Source organism: Rhinolophus sinicus, chromosome 12 (genome assembly GCF_057876585.1).
Source record: "Rhinolophus sinicus isolate RSI-liver-muscle chromosome 12, RSI-T2T, whole genome shotgun sequence".
NCBI lineage: Eukaryota > Metazoa > Chordata > Mammalia > Chiroptera > Rhinolophidae > Rhinolophus > Rhinolophus sinicus.
This window is the reverse complement of record NC_142512.1, coordinates 36654252-36669935: the sequence shown is the minus strand read 5'-3', so window position 1 is coordinate 36669935 and position 15684 is coordinate 36654252. Positions and strand designations below refer to the sequence as shown.

Here is a 15684-nt window from a genome sequence, read left to right as displayed (position 1 = left end):
TAAAGAGGTGGGAGATTCTGGGCCCGACCACCCTCCCCCAGCCAGGGCTGGGGTAGGAGGATGAGTGGGGGCGGGGCGCCTCCCTAGGGGCCAGATTCATGCAAAGGGGGAGGGGGCAAGTGAAGCTTCGGGAACGCAGCCCCCCACCCGCCGCCCAGTTGACTCAGGGGGTGAGTAGAGTGCCCCCCACCTCCGGCGGGAGATTGGTGGGCTGGGCCGGGCTGGAGGGCCTAAGGTTCCGGAGGCGTCGGGGGTCTTCCCCTGCAGGGTGGGTGGGGGCTTTCACCACGTGGCTTCGCCTTTTTTTTTTTTTTCCGCTCCATTTTTTTTTTTCAAGTCGATTTTATTTAGAGGCGGCGCCAGGGCGGCCGCGGAGAAACGTGACACACCAACCCGCTCGGAGGGGTTTCGGACAGAAGGAAAGAAGCAGTGCCGCGTCGTCCACCTCCCAGCGCGCCGCGGGCACTTCTCCCGGGCCTCTCGAACTCCTCCGCGACCTCTGCGCGCCCTCTGGCCGCCCTTCGCGCCCCCGGCTCCGGACAACTTCAGGGGTGGGGTGCAAACAAAGTTTGCGGCTGCCGCCGCCGGCCGCCAGCCAGCCTCTTGGCCTAGGAGGCTCTCCGCCCGCGCCCGCCCCCGCCCTCTCGCTCGGCCTTGCTAGGGACCGCGTCCCGCCCCGAACCCGCCACCATGAACAAGCTTTACATCGGCAACCTAAACGAGAGCGTGACCCCCGCCGACTTGGAGAAAGTGTTTGCCGAGCACAAGATCTCCTACAGCGGCCAGTTCTTGGTCAAATCCGGCTATGCTTTCGTGGACTGCCCCGACGAGCACTGGGCGATGAAGGCCATCGAAACTTTCTCGGGTAAGAGTGCTCCCACCTCCCCGAGAAACCACGACGAAATCCCCGAACAACGGAGACCTGCGCTTCTCTTTTCCGTGCCCGCCAACTCTGCTCTCCCACGGGCCTGCGGGGCTTGGCTTCAGGACCCACCCATCACCCACCTCCTTCGACGCCCCCACCCTACCCCACTCTCCATCCCTACCCCCACTCCCTCACCACTACCCCGCCGCGGAAATATTCGGCGTTTCCTCACCCCTTCCTCCCAGTCTTTGGAGGCTTTAGTAAGGTCGTTCCCTGACCCCCTCCCGAAGGGGCGGGAGCCCCAGTGGCAGTAGTGGGGGGGCGCCACTGAGGCGACCCCCGTCTGGGCGTTATTTTCACGTCGGCCCCTCGCCATCCGCGCCTGGACGCCTTCTCCACCCCATGAGCACCCCTGGCTACCCTTCCTTCGCCTTGGGCCTTTCCAGGCAGGGAAGGGGCCCCCACTTCATTTGCGATCTCCCGGGTTTCCGTGGGGACTGCTGCCTTCGGGCCGACTTGAGAGAGGGGGTCCCGCTTCCCGCCCAGGCCCTGTAGGTTGAGCCATTTTGATTTGAAAGTGGGGCGTGAGCGGGTGGCGCGGTGGCAGCGGCGGCGGGTCGCCATGCTGCTTCCCGAGACGCGAGGCTGGGCGGGGAGGCGCGCGCCGCGGCCGCCAGGGACCCTCCCAGCGGTCCCGGCTTCGCTCCCCCAGGGCTTCACCTCCCGACCGGCCCGACAGGTGACCGCCAGGTCGCCCGAAGCCCTCTTCTTTGGCTTGACGGAAAAATAGTTTCATTTAGCATCCCCACACCCAAACACACTTTAGGAGAAACAGGGGCCCTTTCTCGGCCCTTCTCCCCACATCTGGGAGCCGTGTAGGCAACCCGCCCACACAGACGTCCTCGCACTCCTCCCAAATCCAGCTCCCAGAGCGATCCATGACCCAGTTAGCCCCAGTGAGGCAACAGAACAAAATAAAAATTAAGAAAACACAATAATGAGTTTACAGACTCCACCATTCTCAGAGCGACCTTTTCGCATCCGGCTGCGAAATCCACTGCCTGGATTCCTAGGAAGGTCTCAAATCCCAGTAACTCCTGAATTACCCTAATGTCTTTCTCCTTCCTTTTCCCGCTCCCCACCCCTGTTCAAGCTCTTATATTGCCCCCCTCCCCTTTTTAATCTTTAGGGAAAGTAGAACTGCAAGGAAAACGCCTAGAGATTGAACACTCCGTCCCCAAAAAACAAAGGTAGGAAAGAGCTCTTCTCTGGGGAGGGGGACAGCCTGGGGGCCCTAAGAGGCTGTGTCCTGGGGTCCATAGTGTCTCCAGTGGAAGAAACCCATTTCTGGCCTTCCCACCCCCAACTCCGGATGTTGGGGGCAGGGAGGGAAGATTGGCTAAGATCTTGTAATGGGTGGTTTACAGCTTGTAAAAAAAAAAAAATAAGCTGGGGCTGGGGTGGGCTAAGAAATATTACTTGGAAAAGTAAACTGGGAAAAATAGGGGGGAAGCCTTGTGGAGTTTGATTAAAGTGTGAGGGGCCATTTTTGTGGGGAAGCTAAAAGTCTCGAAGAGTTTAGACTCATGGACATTTTTGCAACTTCCTAGCAGGCCTCATTTTCTGATTTTCTGTTTTTTCCCACCCTTCCCTTATCATAATTTTTAAGTGGATGTGTGGGGGGGTCCCCTTTGGCTCCCTAGGGGAGGTAGAATGAGTTCCTGCTCCCAAAAGAATTCTCTTATGCTGGTGCTTTATTTATATAATATTTCTGCAACAGGCAAGGACACTAGTATTTTCAGACTCCTACCCCCAGTCCCTCATATCCCACATCCTCCCCTCCCAACTGGATTATTGCAAAGAATATGCTTTGGCTGTGCTATCCTTTCTGAGCCCCCACCCCCCCACCCCCTTTCAGTCCATTGTTACGAGGGGACCATCTGGGGTGAGAGCTTTGTGTTCAGGCTGTGAGCTGGGGCTCTTTGGAGGGTCTAGAACTTCCTAGATGAATGGGTGTGTGTGTGTGGGTGTGTGTGTGTGTGTCTCTGTCTGTCTCCGTGTGCCAATACCTTTCTATCCTCACTTCAGCAAAGTGGGGTACCTCTGTCATATCCCCAAATCTAATTCATGGTGTATTTCAAATCTTTTCATTGAACTCTGGCTGGGAAGTATAAGGGCAGAGTATTTCTGCTTTCTGAAATCTGACTTTAAATGTGTTGACAGTGCACTTTTCTCTCACGTTGCAGCCCCCAGTAAATCTTTGATTCTCTCACTCCCCTACTCCCCTCATTTCAACTGGAAACTTGCTGCATTTCAGAACAGTCCTTGGCTTTTCTGAGTGGGAAGGTGGAGGTGGGTGGCTGTACCGTTTGGAGGCGGTTAAGAAGATCTAGAAAGTTTAACAGGAGGAAAAATCTAAATCTATCTGTTCGATGGTTTAGCTTGAGATATTTAACTTGGAACTATTGTATCTATAGATGGTCAATATGGCTTGTAACTGTTTATAGAGCTTGTGATTTAACATCCAGTGCTTGAAATACTGTTATTGGAAAGGCAATTAGAGTTAGGGATAAAGACGCAATCAAATTGGAAGGAAGAAAAAAAGTCTTATTTATTATTTTGAAACATTTCCTGGAGATGGGAATAAGAGAAAAACATTCACTGACACCAGTAGATTTATTGAGAAGATTGTGGACATTGAACTGAAATCTGGGTGTTTGAAACATGTTGAGAAATATCCAGAATAACTGGAATTCCAAAATATGTAGGGATTTTTTTTTTTCTTTTGCTCTTCACCATGGTTTAAATATTAAAGGGAATGAAGTGAAAAGCAACAGAAATAGCTAAATGTGATGAAATGGAACCCAAAATATTTATATTTTAATTTTCATGGTGCTCTGTATTTATGGATCTTTTCCCCTAAGCCATCTGCTTGCTTTCAAGCCATTTTTAGGCTCCTTGTTCCCTCCAAAAGGCATTACTGAGGGCTCTTTTGAGTTGGGAAGGGGTGGGGTTTGTGAGAAGAGTGGGTACAAAATCTGACTTTCCACACCCATATATTGAATTCGATCTTTTTTGTGTTCTCCCCTTCCTGAAATAATTTTTGAGCACAAACATTGAGTCAGTATGTTTTATTTTACTCTTTGGGGGTGGTGGTGAAAAGGCACTTCATTTTTCTAGAATGAATCAATTTTTGAAGTTTTAGGTTTTAAAAAAGTTTGTTTTCATGAAGTCCATATACTTTATCATTTTGTGTTCTTTGGGGAAGCATGTTGTGGTACGTGTTTTTAGTCTGTCTGAAAGTATTTTTTCAGTAGGTTTGTTACTTACTGGCTTTTTCAATCTCATGGATGTATAGGACAGGAACTAGTTAATTAACTATGACTAATATTTTAAGCAAAATGAACAATTGTGCATATATATTTTGTGTATGTATACTCTTATGTTTTCATTGTTAAAAACAACTTTATGCGCTTAGTTCCAAATGAATTAATGACTTCAAACGTTTCTAAAATATTGGTAAAAATTTAGCAAGCTAAATGGTCTTGGTTTTTGTTGTTGTTTTTAGAGGGGGGAGTCGAACAAAAGATGATATTACAGTAGTTAACCTCTGAACAACCCTGAATTTGAAGTATTAATATATTCTAACTTTGTATCTATTTGATAAATATAATTTGTACCTTTTAAGAACCTAAGAGATGACAAACACTATACATTTAAACTGAACGATTTGAATTTTTAAAATGGGTGACATTAAATTTCTCTGATTACTTCCTCTTAGTCAGTCAGTGTTGGAATTTTGGTCAATTTTGGCTTTTTGTTGAGAATTTGTGTATATTTACTGTCAAATATTAGGACAACAGAGTATAACCAAAGCATTTTAAAAACAGTTGTGGAGAGGGTTTGTATTACGTGTTTTATCCTGAGAGACACGAGAGTAGGTAAGGTAAAGAGGATACCATCTTAGTCGTGTTTTGGGAAATGACTTGCTGTTTAAGGGAATTAAACTTTTGCTTCATTTGCCACTGTATGTGCCTTTTTCTAGAGGAATGTGACCTAAAGATAGCATAGCTACTGTCAACTGGTGTCATCAAAATAAACGGTGTTGCTGTTAAAAAAAAAATGTACTGCATTTTTCTCTGTCAAAATGTATTCAAGTTCAAAACTTGGTTTTCTTAGGCAGGTTAATGTGGGCTAAAACACTTTCCCTTAAGTTTCCAACTATTAAAACAATTGGTCTCATAGCCTTATAAGTGTAAGAACTCTCAGAAAAGAAAGTGTTCAAATTTTATTCTGACTTTGCAGTTTAATTTCTGAAGTCAGCAGCTTTAAAAAATCTTTGAAGGGATGTCTTATAAATGGCAGAAGTGTTTTTATGTGATTTGTGGAGACTCTGAAGAAATAATTGGATCACTAAATTTTTTCGAAACAAGCAAAAATTTTTGCCTTCAGAAATGGGTATGCCTTTAGAGAAAATTGTTCTTTAGGGCTGAAAATCAATTAAAAGAGGGGTTAAGAAACAAGGGAATGAAAAAAAAAGAAGGGAATGTCTTCTGAAAAAAAACAACAAAGGAGTAAATACTGGAGTGGAAGGATTTTCAGGTACTTTAGTGGTTGCAGTCAGATGTACCTTTTAACAAGAAAGTATTCAACAAGTAAGTTTAAAGTAGAAACAGTTTATGACACTTTTAGTAAAGAGGTTTTCTTATGAATATTAGGTTAGTTTTTTAGGCTTTAAGTAAAAAAATGGTTGATTCTTAAAAATTTCTGCACTCTTTGGAGGAAAGGTGGAAATCAGTTCACTCTCCCCATTTTAATTTCCACCTAGAAAGTAAACTTTACAAATTCATAAATTAAGTTTTTTTCACTGCTAGAGAAATCCTTGTTACTTAGTATTCAGTATTTCAAGGTGACTTTCTTAAGGACAGTGGTATTTGATTATCCTTTGGAAGAGTTGTTAGGTTTCCCAAAGCAGAAAGATGAAATTTTACTCCAGTGGTTTCCCAGATGTAGAACTTTTAAGTAAAGAAGGGGAAGAATTGTAATTCCCATCCACTAATTTATTCAAAGTATAGTTAATTCTTTCAAATGTAAAGTTTTAATGGTACAGGTTTTGGTGGAAAAAGAGCAAAACATTCTTATAATTATGTTTTAGAAATGAAATACATGACATTAGCCATTGGAAGAATTTTGATTCAAAGGTTCTGAGCGTCTAATCTTATTAAATTACCTTAATATATGTCATTTGAATCTATTTTATGTGTTTGGGTACTTTTAAGACTCATTTTTGACTTTGTTTATTCTAGACTTTAATGTGTAACAACCGCTTGACAAAAAGATACCATTGAGATGGGCTAGTGAGTATACAATTTTAAACGTTAAAAAAAATTCAGATCTGGTTTAGTTGCGTGAAAAGGGAGACTAGCAAATGCTGTTTGTTGAAGTTTAGGGGTTTGTGTTGAAGAGATATATATCGGTTATATCTGTTTATTTGAGTGTGTGTGTGTGTGTGTGTGTGTGTGTGTGTGTGGTATTGGTGTTGATATTAGAATAAGTGTATGAACCAAAGGCGTTTGAAGAACAGACATTTTGCCAGCTTTTAGAATTTAAATTTAGTCTTGCTCTCTCCCCATCCTCTTAAAAGATTCATTAAATGTGGCTAATGTCTTCCAGAAAGTGCAGCTTAGATTTTGGGACGGGAGTGTTAGAGAAAAGGGGAAGAAACAAGGCAGCAGAGGAGACTGGAGAAATCAGACGAGTTGGTCCAGGGTTGGAAATTCCAGACAGGGAAGAGAGAGAGAGAGAGAGAGAGAGAAAGAGAGAGATGGGGGTTGGGGTGGATTTCCCGCTTCCCTTTTAAAAGAGAAGCGGCGGGAGGCGCACAGTGAGCGACCCACGGGAGAGGCGGTCGCAGACACCAGGTTTAGAAGACGGGCGGTAGATTCAGCGGAGGGCAAGGCCATTTTTGCTTTCGGACTTGCCTGCCTTCCCTTCCCTTCCCCTTTTCAAAAAGCTGAGAAAGTCAGTCGCGGCGGCCGCTCTGGAGGCGCTTCCTGGAGAGCCCGCGCCGGCCCGCCTGCCCTCACCCTTCCCCGCCCGCCGCCGCCCCAGCCCCAGCCCCAGCCTCTCAATCTCTGCCCGCTCTGGCTGGGGCCCCCGCCTTCCTCCTTTGAACAAGCTCCTGCCCCGGAACATCCGCAGACCTGGGTCTCCGAGGAGGGCTTCCTTTCCCAGGGTCCCCGAGACCCCAGGCTGTGGCACGCCTGCAAATAACCCCCAACCTGTAGTCCTTGGAGCCCCCACATCCCCAACCTTGCCCTCCTGGAGAGTTCTCATCAGCTCACAGGCCTTCCCAGCACCCTGCTGTCTTACAACCTTTCCATTCTAAGGCAAAAACAAGAGGCTGGTGAGTAAATGTGAAATGAAGAGGCAGAGGAGAAAGAGTGGGTAAGGAAGAATTAAGAGGATGAGAGAGGTGGTGAGGAAATGTAGGTACCTGTAGCTGTTGCCCTCCCAGCAGCTACGCCCCTTGGTTATGGGGCATAGAACCTTGAAGAGTTCACAGTGCTAAATAATCCGTAATCTTTACAGAAAATGAACTGTCTCCATGTCCCAAAGGCTGACTGGAACAATAACAAAGGGACTAGTAGTAACCAGAGGGGCTCTGGGCAATTTGATTCATTATTGTAAAAGACAACAGGTTCTCCAGGTGGCCACTGGCTAGGCTTGGAAGATCTTTCTCAGGGTCTCAGCCAGTGTTTGGCTCCATGTTAATATAAAATTTGCACACCATTTCCACCTGTGCTGAGCACATTTCCTCTCCCTGCTCACACCTTTTAAAATGCTTGTCAAAACAAAGTAAGAAAACGTCTCTCCTCAAAAAGCGTGGACTCAAGAAAGTGTATGCTTGTTTGGTTACTGATGAAAGTTTAATTTGGCTAGAAAATGATCATACAGGACCTGCGATAACCCACACCATTGGAAGGAGGCATTGCTAGCAGGTCAACAGATGTTCGGTCCCCAGTATTCTAACTCCATTTTAGTGGAAGAACTTGGATGTCCCCTCAGATTTTGTTCAAGGGGACTACTTTTTAGTGGGTGGAAGGGGTCATCCTAGTATTGAAAAAGCTAGAGCCAGCCAGCTTTTTAAGATCTGCTTCTTAGCTTTGCAGCATAGTAGGTTTACAATAAATAGTGAGGAATGAGGGAACAACAGGCTTGAACAAGCTTTCACCTGAAACAGACCTCTGAAGTAAAATGTGTGGATTATGGGTAAATCACAGGGATAAAAGTAGGTCTGGACCTCAACATTTGAGTGTAGTTGGAGGAAACCTGGTTGCAAAACACTGAAATGTAACTGTATACAGAACAAACACCAGAAATGGAGTCCTATTGCAGAAGCCCAGGCTTGATGTTCTGGTTGTGGATAGAGGAGAAGAGCATGGCTATCCCCCAGTAAACGGCTTTTGAATAAAGCAGAGAGCAAACAGCTGGATGACTAAAATAATTTTTGACTGGATTTTCAAGACTCCTCAGGACAAGTCTGATTATTAGACAAGTGGCATTTTGGTGGCTAAAGGCATATAAACGACCTGTCAGGATGGGTGGGAACTTTGCTCAAAGATTAGGGGAGGGTTGTGGAGAAAATATCTCCGAGAGGAGGCAGGAGAGGTAGAAGATCTCGTCATTTTCTCTTCCTCCCCACCATGTCTGTTCCGTGGATTCTAGTCAATCCTCTCAGCATTTCCTCAGGACTACAGGGTTAAGGGAAACTTCCATTTTTATTAATTTTGAATTTGTTTCAATTAAAAAATTAGTCCTTCATTCAGATGTTTTGGCCATTTGAAATGGAAAATGTTAAAACGCTGAGTGCAATTTGATTGGGTAGTTTAGCTTCGTTGAATGGGTATAGTTAGAATCTTTAAGAGGAGAAATCAGAGAATTCAGAAATTTAAAACATTGTGTAAAGGTTGTTTGTGGGACCTGCAGTTCTTTGGCAAAAGGAGTGGGGAGGACTCCGAGTTCTTTAGGACTCACTCAGAATGCTTCAGGAATTACTCAGCATGCTTCGGGACTCACTCAGAATTCTTCAGGAATCATTCATAATTCTTCGGGAATCATTCAGAATTCCTGAGGCTCAAGATCGGAGCTCTATTAGGTCAGTCTCGTGACCTGCCCTAGGTCCCTCTCTCAGTCCACTGCAGGAGTGTGGAGGAAAGTTCTCCCAAGAGAGTTCAGTGTTTAAAATCAAGAGCGCTGGAGTCAGGCACTGATTGGGAAACTGGAAAAGTTACTTAACCTCCTTTAGCCTCCATTTCTGTACCGTAACTGGCACTATTACATATTAGCTATTATTATTTGTTTTAGGTATGGACCTCTCTGCCTCCTGTTTTTGGACTGCATTGCAGCTTGGCAAATAGCTAAGGAAGTATACTTTTGTTAATTCGGCATGCGCTTTGTATGGCACGGTGATGGATGGTCAGAGTGAAGGGGCTTTGTGTGTAAGGTGCTTTGGTAACTACCTTATGCTGTGTCTTACCCATTCTCTCAGACAAAAGGCTGGGAGATATGGGGCAAGCATGGTGGGAATGCTGATTGTTCCTTAGGGGAATGGGTCATATATTCCTATTGTTGATTCCCTGAACCTGGGCCAGGTTCCTAGCTGAAATTTCACAGTTTGGGGCTACTGTTGAAGGTGCATGTAGGGTAGGGACTTTGATAAGAGAACCACCATAATTCTGCAGATGAGGTAGGTGTTGTAAGAATTCAGGATGAAGGGGACTGTGAGTCCTTTTGGGGGGTCTGAGGGAGGTAGAAATGGGAGCAGTTTCCCCCACTTGGTAGGAGATGGGCATGTTTGTCTTAATGTTCTGCTCTTGGTAAGGTAACAAAGTAGGCATGCAGAAGTTGGGGTCCTTGGATACCTAGGAAGTGACAGCATACATTGTTCCCTATGCCCTTGTGGGGGATGGAGGCAAAGCTGCAGTGGCTTCACATTCTTTCCCTGGTCCCCTGGACTGGAAACAGTCTCCAAAGATGTGCTTAGAACCCCCACCTTCATGTCCACTTCCTCTCTTCAGCCCTCCCTGCCCAAAGGGTGCACACACAAAACAGATACCCACAACCGCTTCCGACATCTCCTTCCAGGGAAGGAAGATGGAACCTTCTCTTAGTGGGGTGGGGAGGGAAGGGCTTCTAATCGGATGTGGCTTTTGGCCATTTAACAAGCGGATGAGTTTAATCAGTTACTACAAAGGGTTTTACAGTTAGTTCATGCGGAGTGATGCGTTCGGCCTCTTCTGGAGTGGCGTTTGGGATTGCTCCGGGCTCTCAACTTTCCGTTAGGTACTCTGAGGAGGAGGAAACCAGGGGAGACAGGAACTAAAGTGGGGGCTGTTGGGTGGAGTAAACTTGTTGAGGGTGCCTATTCAGAATTAGAAATATTTATTCTACTTCCTCCTCTAGGTCTCTTAAGTTGCTTGGGAGGAGAAGTCCAACTGTAATAGAGAACAGTTGCTTTGGCAGGATTTGGGACAGAACCCTAAATTAAAGGGCAAAGATAGTCCGTCACAGACCTGGCTGTTGGTGGTGCAGCAAGGACTGGACACAATAGGATGTTGGCGGGGCAGGCAGCGCGGTTGAGAAGAATATTTTCTTCGCTCCTCTCGAAGAGTATCCACTTCAGCAACTTTTTATCCCTGTAAAAGAAGGGAAAATCTAGCTGACAGAAGTTATTTTATCTAAAGTGTTTTCCTCCCTATGTTTATTCCCATTTGATTTTAAAGTTGCTGCTGCTGCTGCAGACTTCTTAGAATAGTGATACCTGTTCAGAAGAAGATGGGAGTAGACAGGAGGTGGAATAAAATGACCTTCACAAACCTCATGTATCTCCGTGAGATAATCATTCTTTCACTTTCCTACCCTTGCCCTTCGCTGATCATCTTGAATAAGTAGTTTCCTTTCGACTTCTAACTAGAAGAGGGATGATGCCTCTTCAAAATGTCCCATGGTCAGCAACTTTAGCGTGTGTGTGTGTGTCTTTGCTATTCAGTCATTAGACTTTTTTTGGGGGGGGAGGGGGTGACTTTTATATATTTACAACTAAACTCCATGTCAGGAAATACTTAACAAGGTGGTGTGGACTTCTGTGATACCTTGCGTATTGCTGCAAGATTGGTACCTCTAAATTGCCTATTGATTCATTCATTCATCCACTTAATTTTATATTCAGAGTCCATTGCATGACATGCCCTCTGCCGAATCTGAGAAATACAATCAGGAACAGGGGAAAGACATTGGTCTTAAGACGGAGATGGAAGGAAATAGTTTTATCAGATAATTTTTCTCCAGGGGCTTTTAGATTTTTTTCACTATATCCTTGGTATTTAAAACTATTACTTTCAATGTGGTAAAATTCATATAAAACTTACTGTCGTAACCATTTCTAAGTGTACAGTTCAGGGATATTGAGATCGTTCACATTGTGCAACCATCACCTCCATGCACCTCCAGTACTTTTCTTCTTGTTAGCCTGAAACGCTGTGCCCATTAAACTATACATACGCATCCCCCCGCCTTTAAATCATTGTTAGTTTTGCTTTTTCCTACATAGTTGCCACTTCTTCATCCTATATAAAATGGGAGTCTTCCTTATCTCTCTCCTGCATTCAATATTAATTAGTTACTGGGTTTTTATTTAGCATTGTTGGGTCTTTTTCAGGGTGGAGAAAGGAGATACAGGGGTTGAGAGAGGGAGCCGCACAAAAGCGGTAAAAGACGGAATCCCTACCCCCTCCTGCAAATAAAAACTAGATTCAGGAAAAGCTGTGAGACAACAGAGGCCAAGAGACTATAGTAAAACGAGAGGGATACAACCTCAGGAACTCTAAAATAGAGGCGGGAGGCTTTCAGCTAAGCTGTTTTGGAGGATAGGCAGAAAAAATAGAGGCTTGGATTAAGGGAGAGCATTGTGAACTGACAGGGAGGTACCGTGTTTCCCTCAAAATAAGACCTAGCTGGACAATCAGCTCTACTCAGTCTTTTGGAGCAAAAATTAATATAAGACCCGGTCTTACAGTAAAGTAAGACCGGGTCTTATATTAATTTTTGCTCCAAAAAACGCATTTGAGCTGATTATCCAGCTAGGTCTTATTTTGGGGGAAACACGGTATTTGTGGGAAGACAGTTTATCCAGAAGAGAAAGGGATGGCATGGCAGTGGGAAGAGGCCGTCGGGTAAGTAGGGCAGATAGATGTCCCTATTTATTTCCCTTATTGAACATCTTATTTGCTCCTGATCACTGTGCCATGTGATGAGGGTCAAAAGATGAGTTATTTCTATAAGGAGCATTTATTGGGAACATTTATTGAATATCTATTCAGAGCTAGTCATTGTTAACTTCAGTGAATCCCCATAAGAACTCTGCAGGTATTGTCTTAATTCTACAGAAGAAACTGAAGCTTTGAGTGGTTAAAGTGATTTAGTCAACCAAAGTCATCCCTTGAATAAGTAGTAGTGTTAGAATTCAAACCCAGGCCTTTCAACCTCCCAGGCTGAGCTCTCCTTACAAGGTGGGAACCAGGTTATCCTCAATACTCAAAGTTGAGTCTCGAGCTTTTTTCTGTGGGCAGAGCATAAGGTTAGCAAATAAAAACACACCTAACATTAATTTCTCCTTGCTCCAAATCTCTTTGCTCCCCAGGTGTTTCATTCCTGCTTTGCATTGTATTTTCCTCCCACTTCTGGGATTTTCAGGCACTCTTGAGTGGTTGAAGAAAACTTCCCCTTGTCTAGGTAGCTAACATGGGAAATGGGAATATTCTGCTCTTGGAAGGAAATAACCCATGAGAGGGAGCTGAACCAAGTGGGGGCCTTGAGTGCCGTTAGATAGAATTCAGGGATCACAATCCGTCCTTTCCCCAGACGTGTAAACTGGGATTTGGGGTCAGTGTCTTTTCTTGGGCCTCGTTTCCTCATCTGAATTCTCTCCATTTCCAGAAATCTCATGAAATAAGCTGGTTAAGTATTTTGAGTTTTACAAACCTCCATCCTTTGGCACTTCTGTTAGGCACCAGGGCTTGGTGCCTTTGGCTGATTTTGTCGTCTCTGCCCTTTTGTTTGGGTTCAACCCTGGGGTGGGAAAAATAGGAGGTTGGGGGGAAGGGCAGAGACAGAGATGCTTCCCCTCTTACCCTCCTCGTCTTAGCTGGAAGGGACAAAGAGTTGATCTTTGTTCCATTGCTACAGAATCATAATTCGCAGTTCATACATGTTGAGGAGCAAGAACCCAGTTATCTCCCACCCCCCACAAGCAGGAACAGGCTTCAGGGTGTAGTGACACTTGCTGGCCAGTGTCACCTTGGTCTCGTCACTTAACCCCACTGAGCCTGTTTTTTGATCTGCAGAATGGAAATAGAAATAGTCTCCATTTCCTGTGGTTGTTTAGAGGCTCAGTCAACCTCTTGTTCTAGGTTCATAGGAGAGTGTGGTTGTAAAGAAGTACTTTGTAAACTCCATCAAGTCCTGTGCAAATGTGAGTTATTAATATTATTAATTGATGGCACCCCAAAGGGGCAGACAAAGAAGTGCTTCTCCCTCCCAGACAAATGCCCTACTCTGCGTGGGGGGGTGAGTATGACTTTGCTGTGGAGGCTCCCAGAGCGCCCCGGGAGGAGGGTCTTTTCTCTCCAGGCCCGGAAGGCCCTTTGGTTCAGTGCCCCCAGCCCAACCCAGCCCAGCCCACTCCACTCCCAGGCCTCAGTTCCTGCCTTCTCAGTGGGAGGCCTCCCGGGCTGGTCCAGCCTCCTCCCGCAGCCCAGCCGAAGTCTCTAAGGAATGCCGCCTCCCGGGCCATTTTCTCCCCTCCTAGCTTCTGCGGCCCCACTTCCAGCCCCCTACCCCCAACCGGTTCCCACTTAAATGCTTGCAGGCCTGTTTGCAGGCGGGAAGCCCCCTCCCCCACAGGACCACCTCAGTCACAGCCCTGACCACAGGGAGGTCGGGTCTGGATTTACTAAAGGACCCCGGAGGGGGAGCCTGCCCCTCTCTGGCTGCCTGGCTTCGCTGATGGGGTCGGGTTTCGGCTGGTGGCTCTGGAGAGAGAGACAAAGGGCAAAGTCCTGGTCCCCACCCCCACCCGGCAGCCCCCGGAGTGTGTCCCCTCCCCCTCTGGGCCCTGCGCGGGTAGCCGAGGGCCCAGGGGCCCAGCGGGACCACTCGGAGGGAGGCAGGGTACCGAGGGGGTTCTGGAGGCAGAACATTCTAGACTGGCAGGGTCTTGCAGCAGAGGGGGGCCCTAGGGGCATCCACTGTCCCCCTCCCTGTGCTGTGCTGACTCGGCCCACCCATCGGCTGGGGTGGGAGGGTGAGCGCTCAGCTTTCCCTGGGTTAGGTGAGAGGGGCTGGGGGAAGGGGCGGCCCACGTGGGGCACAGGCCAGCCGACGCCAGCCCAGCGGCTCAGCTGCTCAAACCTTCTCAATTGCCCGTTCATGAGGACTCCCCTCCTCCCCCCACCCCCAGCTGCCAGCAGCCCTCCCCCACCCTCAGCTGCTGCCGCCCTTCCCAGGCACCCCTTTCTTTCTCCTCAGTTGCCCTGCCTGCTCCCGCTTTCCAGTGGCCTCCACAGTGAAAGCTGTGCTCGCAGCCTTTGGTCCGCTCGGCTGTTAGCCTTGCCCCCTGCTCCTAGCCCAGGATGGCTGAGAACCGTCTTGGGATACGCCATTAGTCCTCCCAGACAGGATCCCTGGACTGGGGACAGAAAGACCTCTACGGAGAGGGCCTTACGCTCCTTTCCCAAGCCAGGGCAGAACTGGGGATGGGTATCCCTGTCAGAGCAGAGTTGTTCTGATGAAGAACTACCCCACTAGGAAGAAACAAACACCAGCTTCCTGAAGTTTCTGACCACCAACAGGTCTTTGGCAGCTGGAGCGGAGATGATGAATCTCTTGAGGTTGTTAACCTCATGTTGGAGGGATAGGCCAGAGCTCCTTTCCACTAATAGGACACATTATTATTTTTAAATGTATACTGGGATACAATCTCCTCCTTTCCCAGGGAACATTAGATTCCAAGAATTACTCCTAACTCCCAGTCTTTTTCTCAATGCAGAATTCTGTGTTGCAGAAGACATTTCTCTTAAGGCTGGTCTAATTTCCTTTTCCTTGCTTCTGAGAGCTGCACCTCAAAATCCTTGTCTTGAGCTGGGCTCTCCAAGCTTGCCGTTCCCTCCTGAGGAGACTCTCAACCTCTCCATTTCCTAGGCATGCCCCATGATGTTTTTCCACTGAGAGCCAGCTCCGTCTTCAGCCAGGTCCCTGGGTCTCAGAGTGCCAGACCTTTTGGTTCTTAAGCTTAAGATGTTGACATCTCCAAGGAGCTGGGGTGGGGTGGGTGAGAGCAAAACCAACATCTCTGGTGAGGCTGGGGCAGGAAGTGGTCTTTGAGCCCCTCTCCACAGTTCTCTCAATTAGAGCCATTAACCTCCCCCACCCCCAGGGAAGTTCCCAGAAACACTTCCCACTGCCATCCTGAGAAGTACGGTGAGCAGTGGCAACTGCTGGTAAACTCAATGGTTAATTTCTTCCCCACACCACCGCTTGCCTTCGCATTTGGTCACTTCCATTTGTATAAACATGCTAGGTTTATGCTAATGGTTCTTTTTCCCCACCTCCCCAGGCCCCCGATTCCCTTTTCCTCCCACTTCACATTGTAGAGCTCACACGGCCAGCTACCATACAGGTGAAAGAACAAGATTCTAGGGGGAGAGAGCACAGTGGAAGGAGGAGGGAGTGGCAGTTGGCCCAGGCAGAGTTGGGATTTG

The 15684-nt window shown here is 46.9% G+C and overlaps 1 protein-coding gene across 2 annotated transcripts in view; it reads left to right on the top strand.

Moving 5' to 3' along the window:
- Positions 1-366: 366 nt before the first annotated feature.
- IGF2BP1 (insulin like growth factor 2 mRNA binding protein 1) overlaps positions 367-15684 on the top strand; it is a 41146-nt gene continuing 25828 nt past the window's right edge. For both annotated transcript variants that reach the window (XM_088802216.1, XM_074319863.2), the window contains exons 1-2: positions 367-865; positions 2055-2115. In XM_088802216.1, the coding sequence (XP_088658342.1) occupies positions 691-865; positions 2055-2115 (236 nt within the window). In that variant the 5' untranslated portion in view covers positions 367-690. The remainder of the gene's footprint in view (positions 866-2054; positions 2116-15684) is intronic.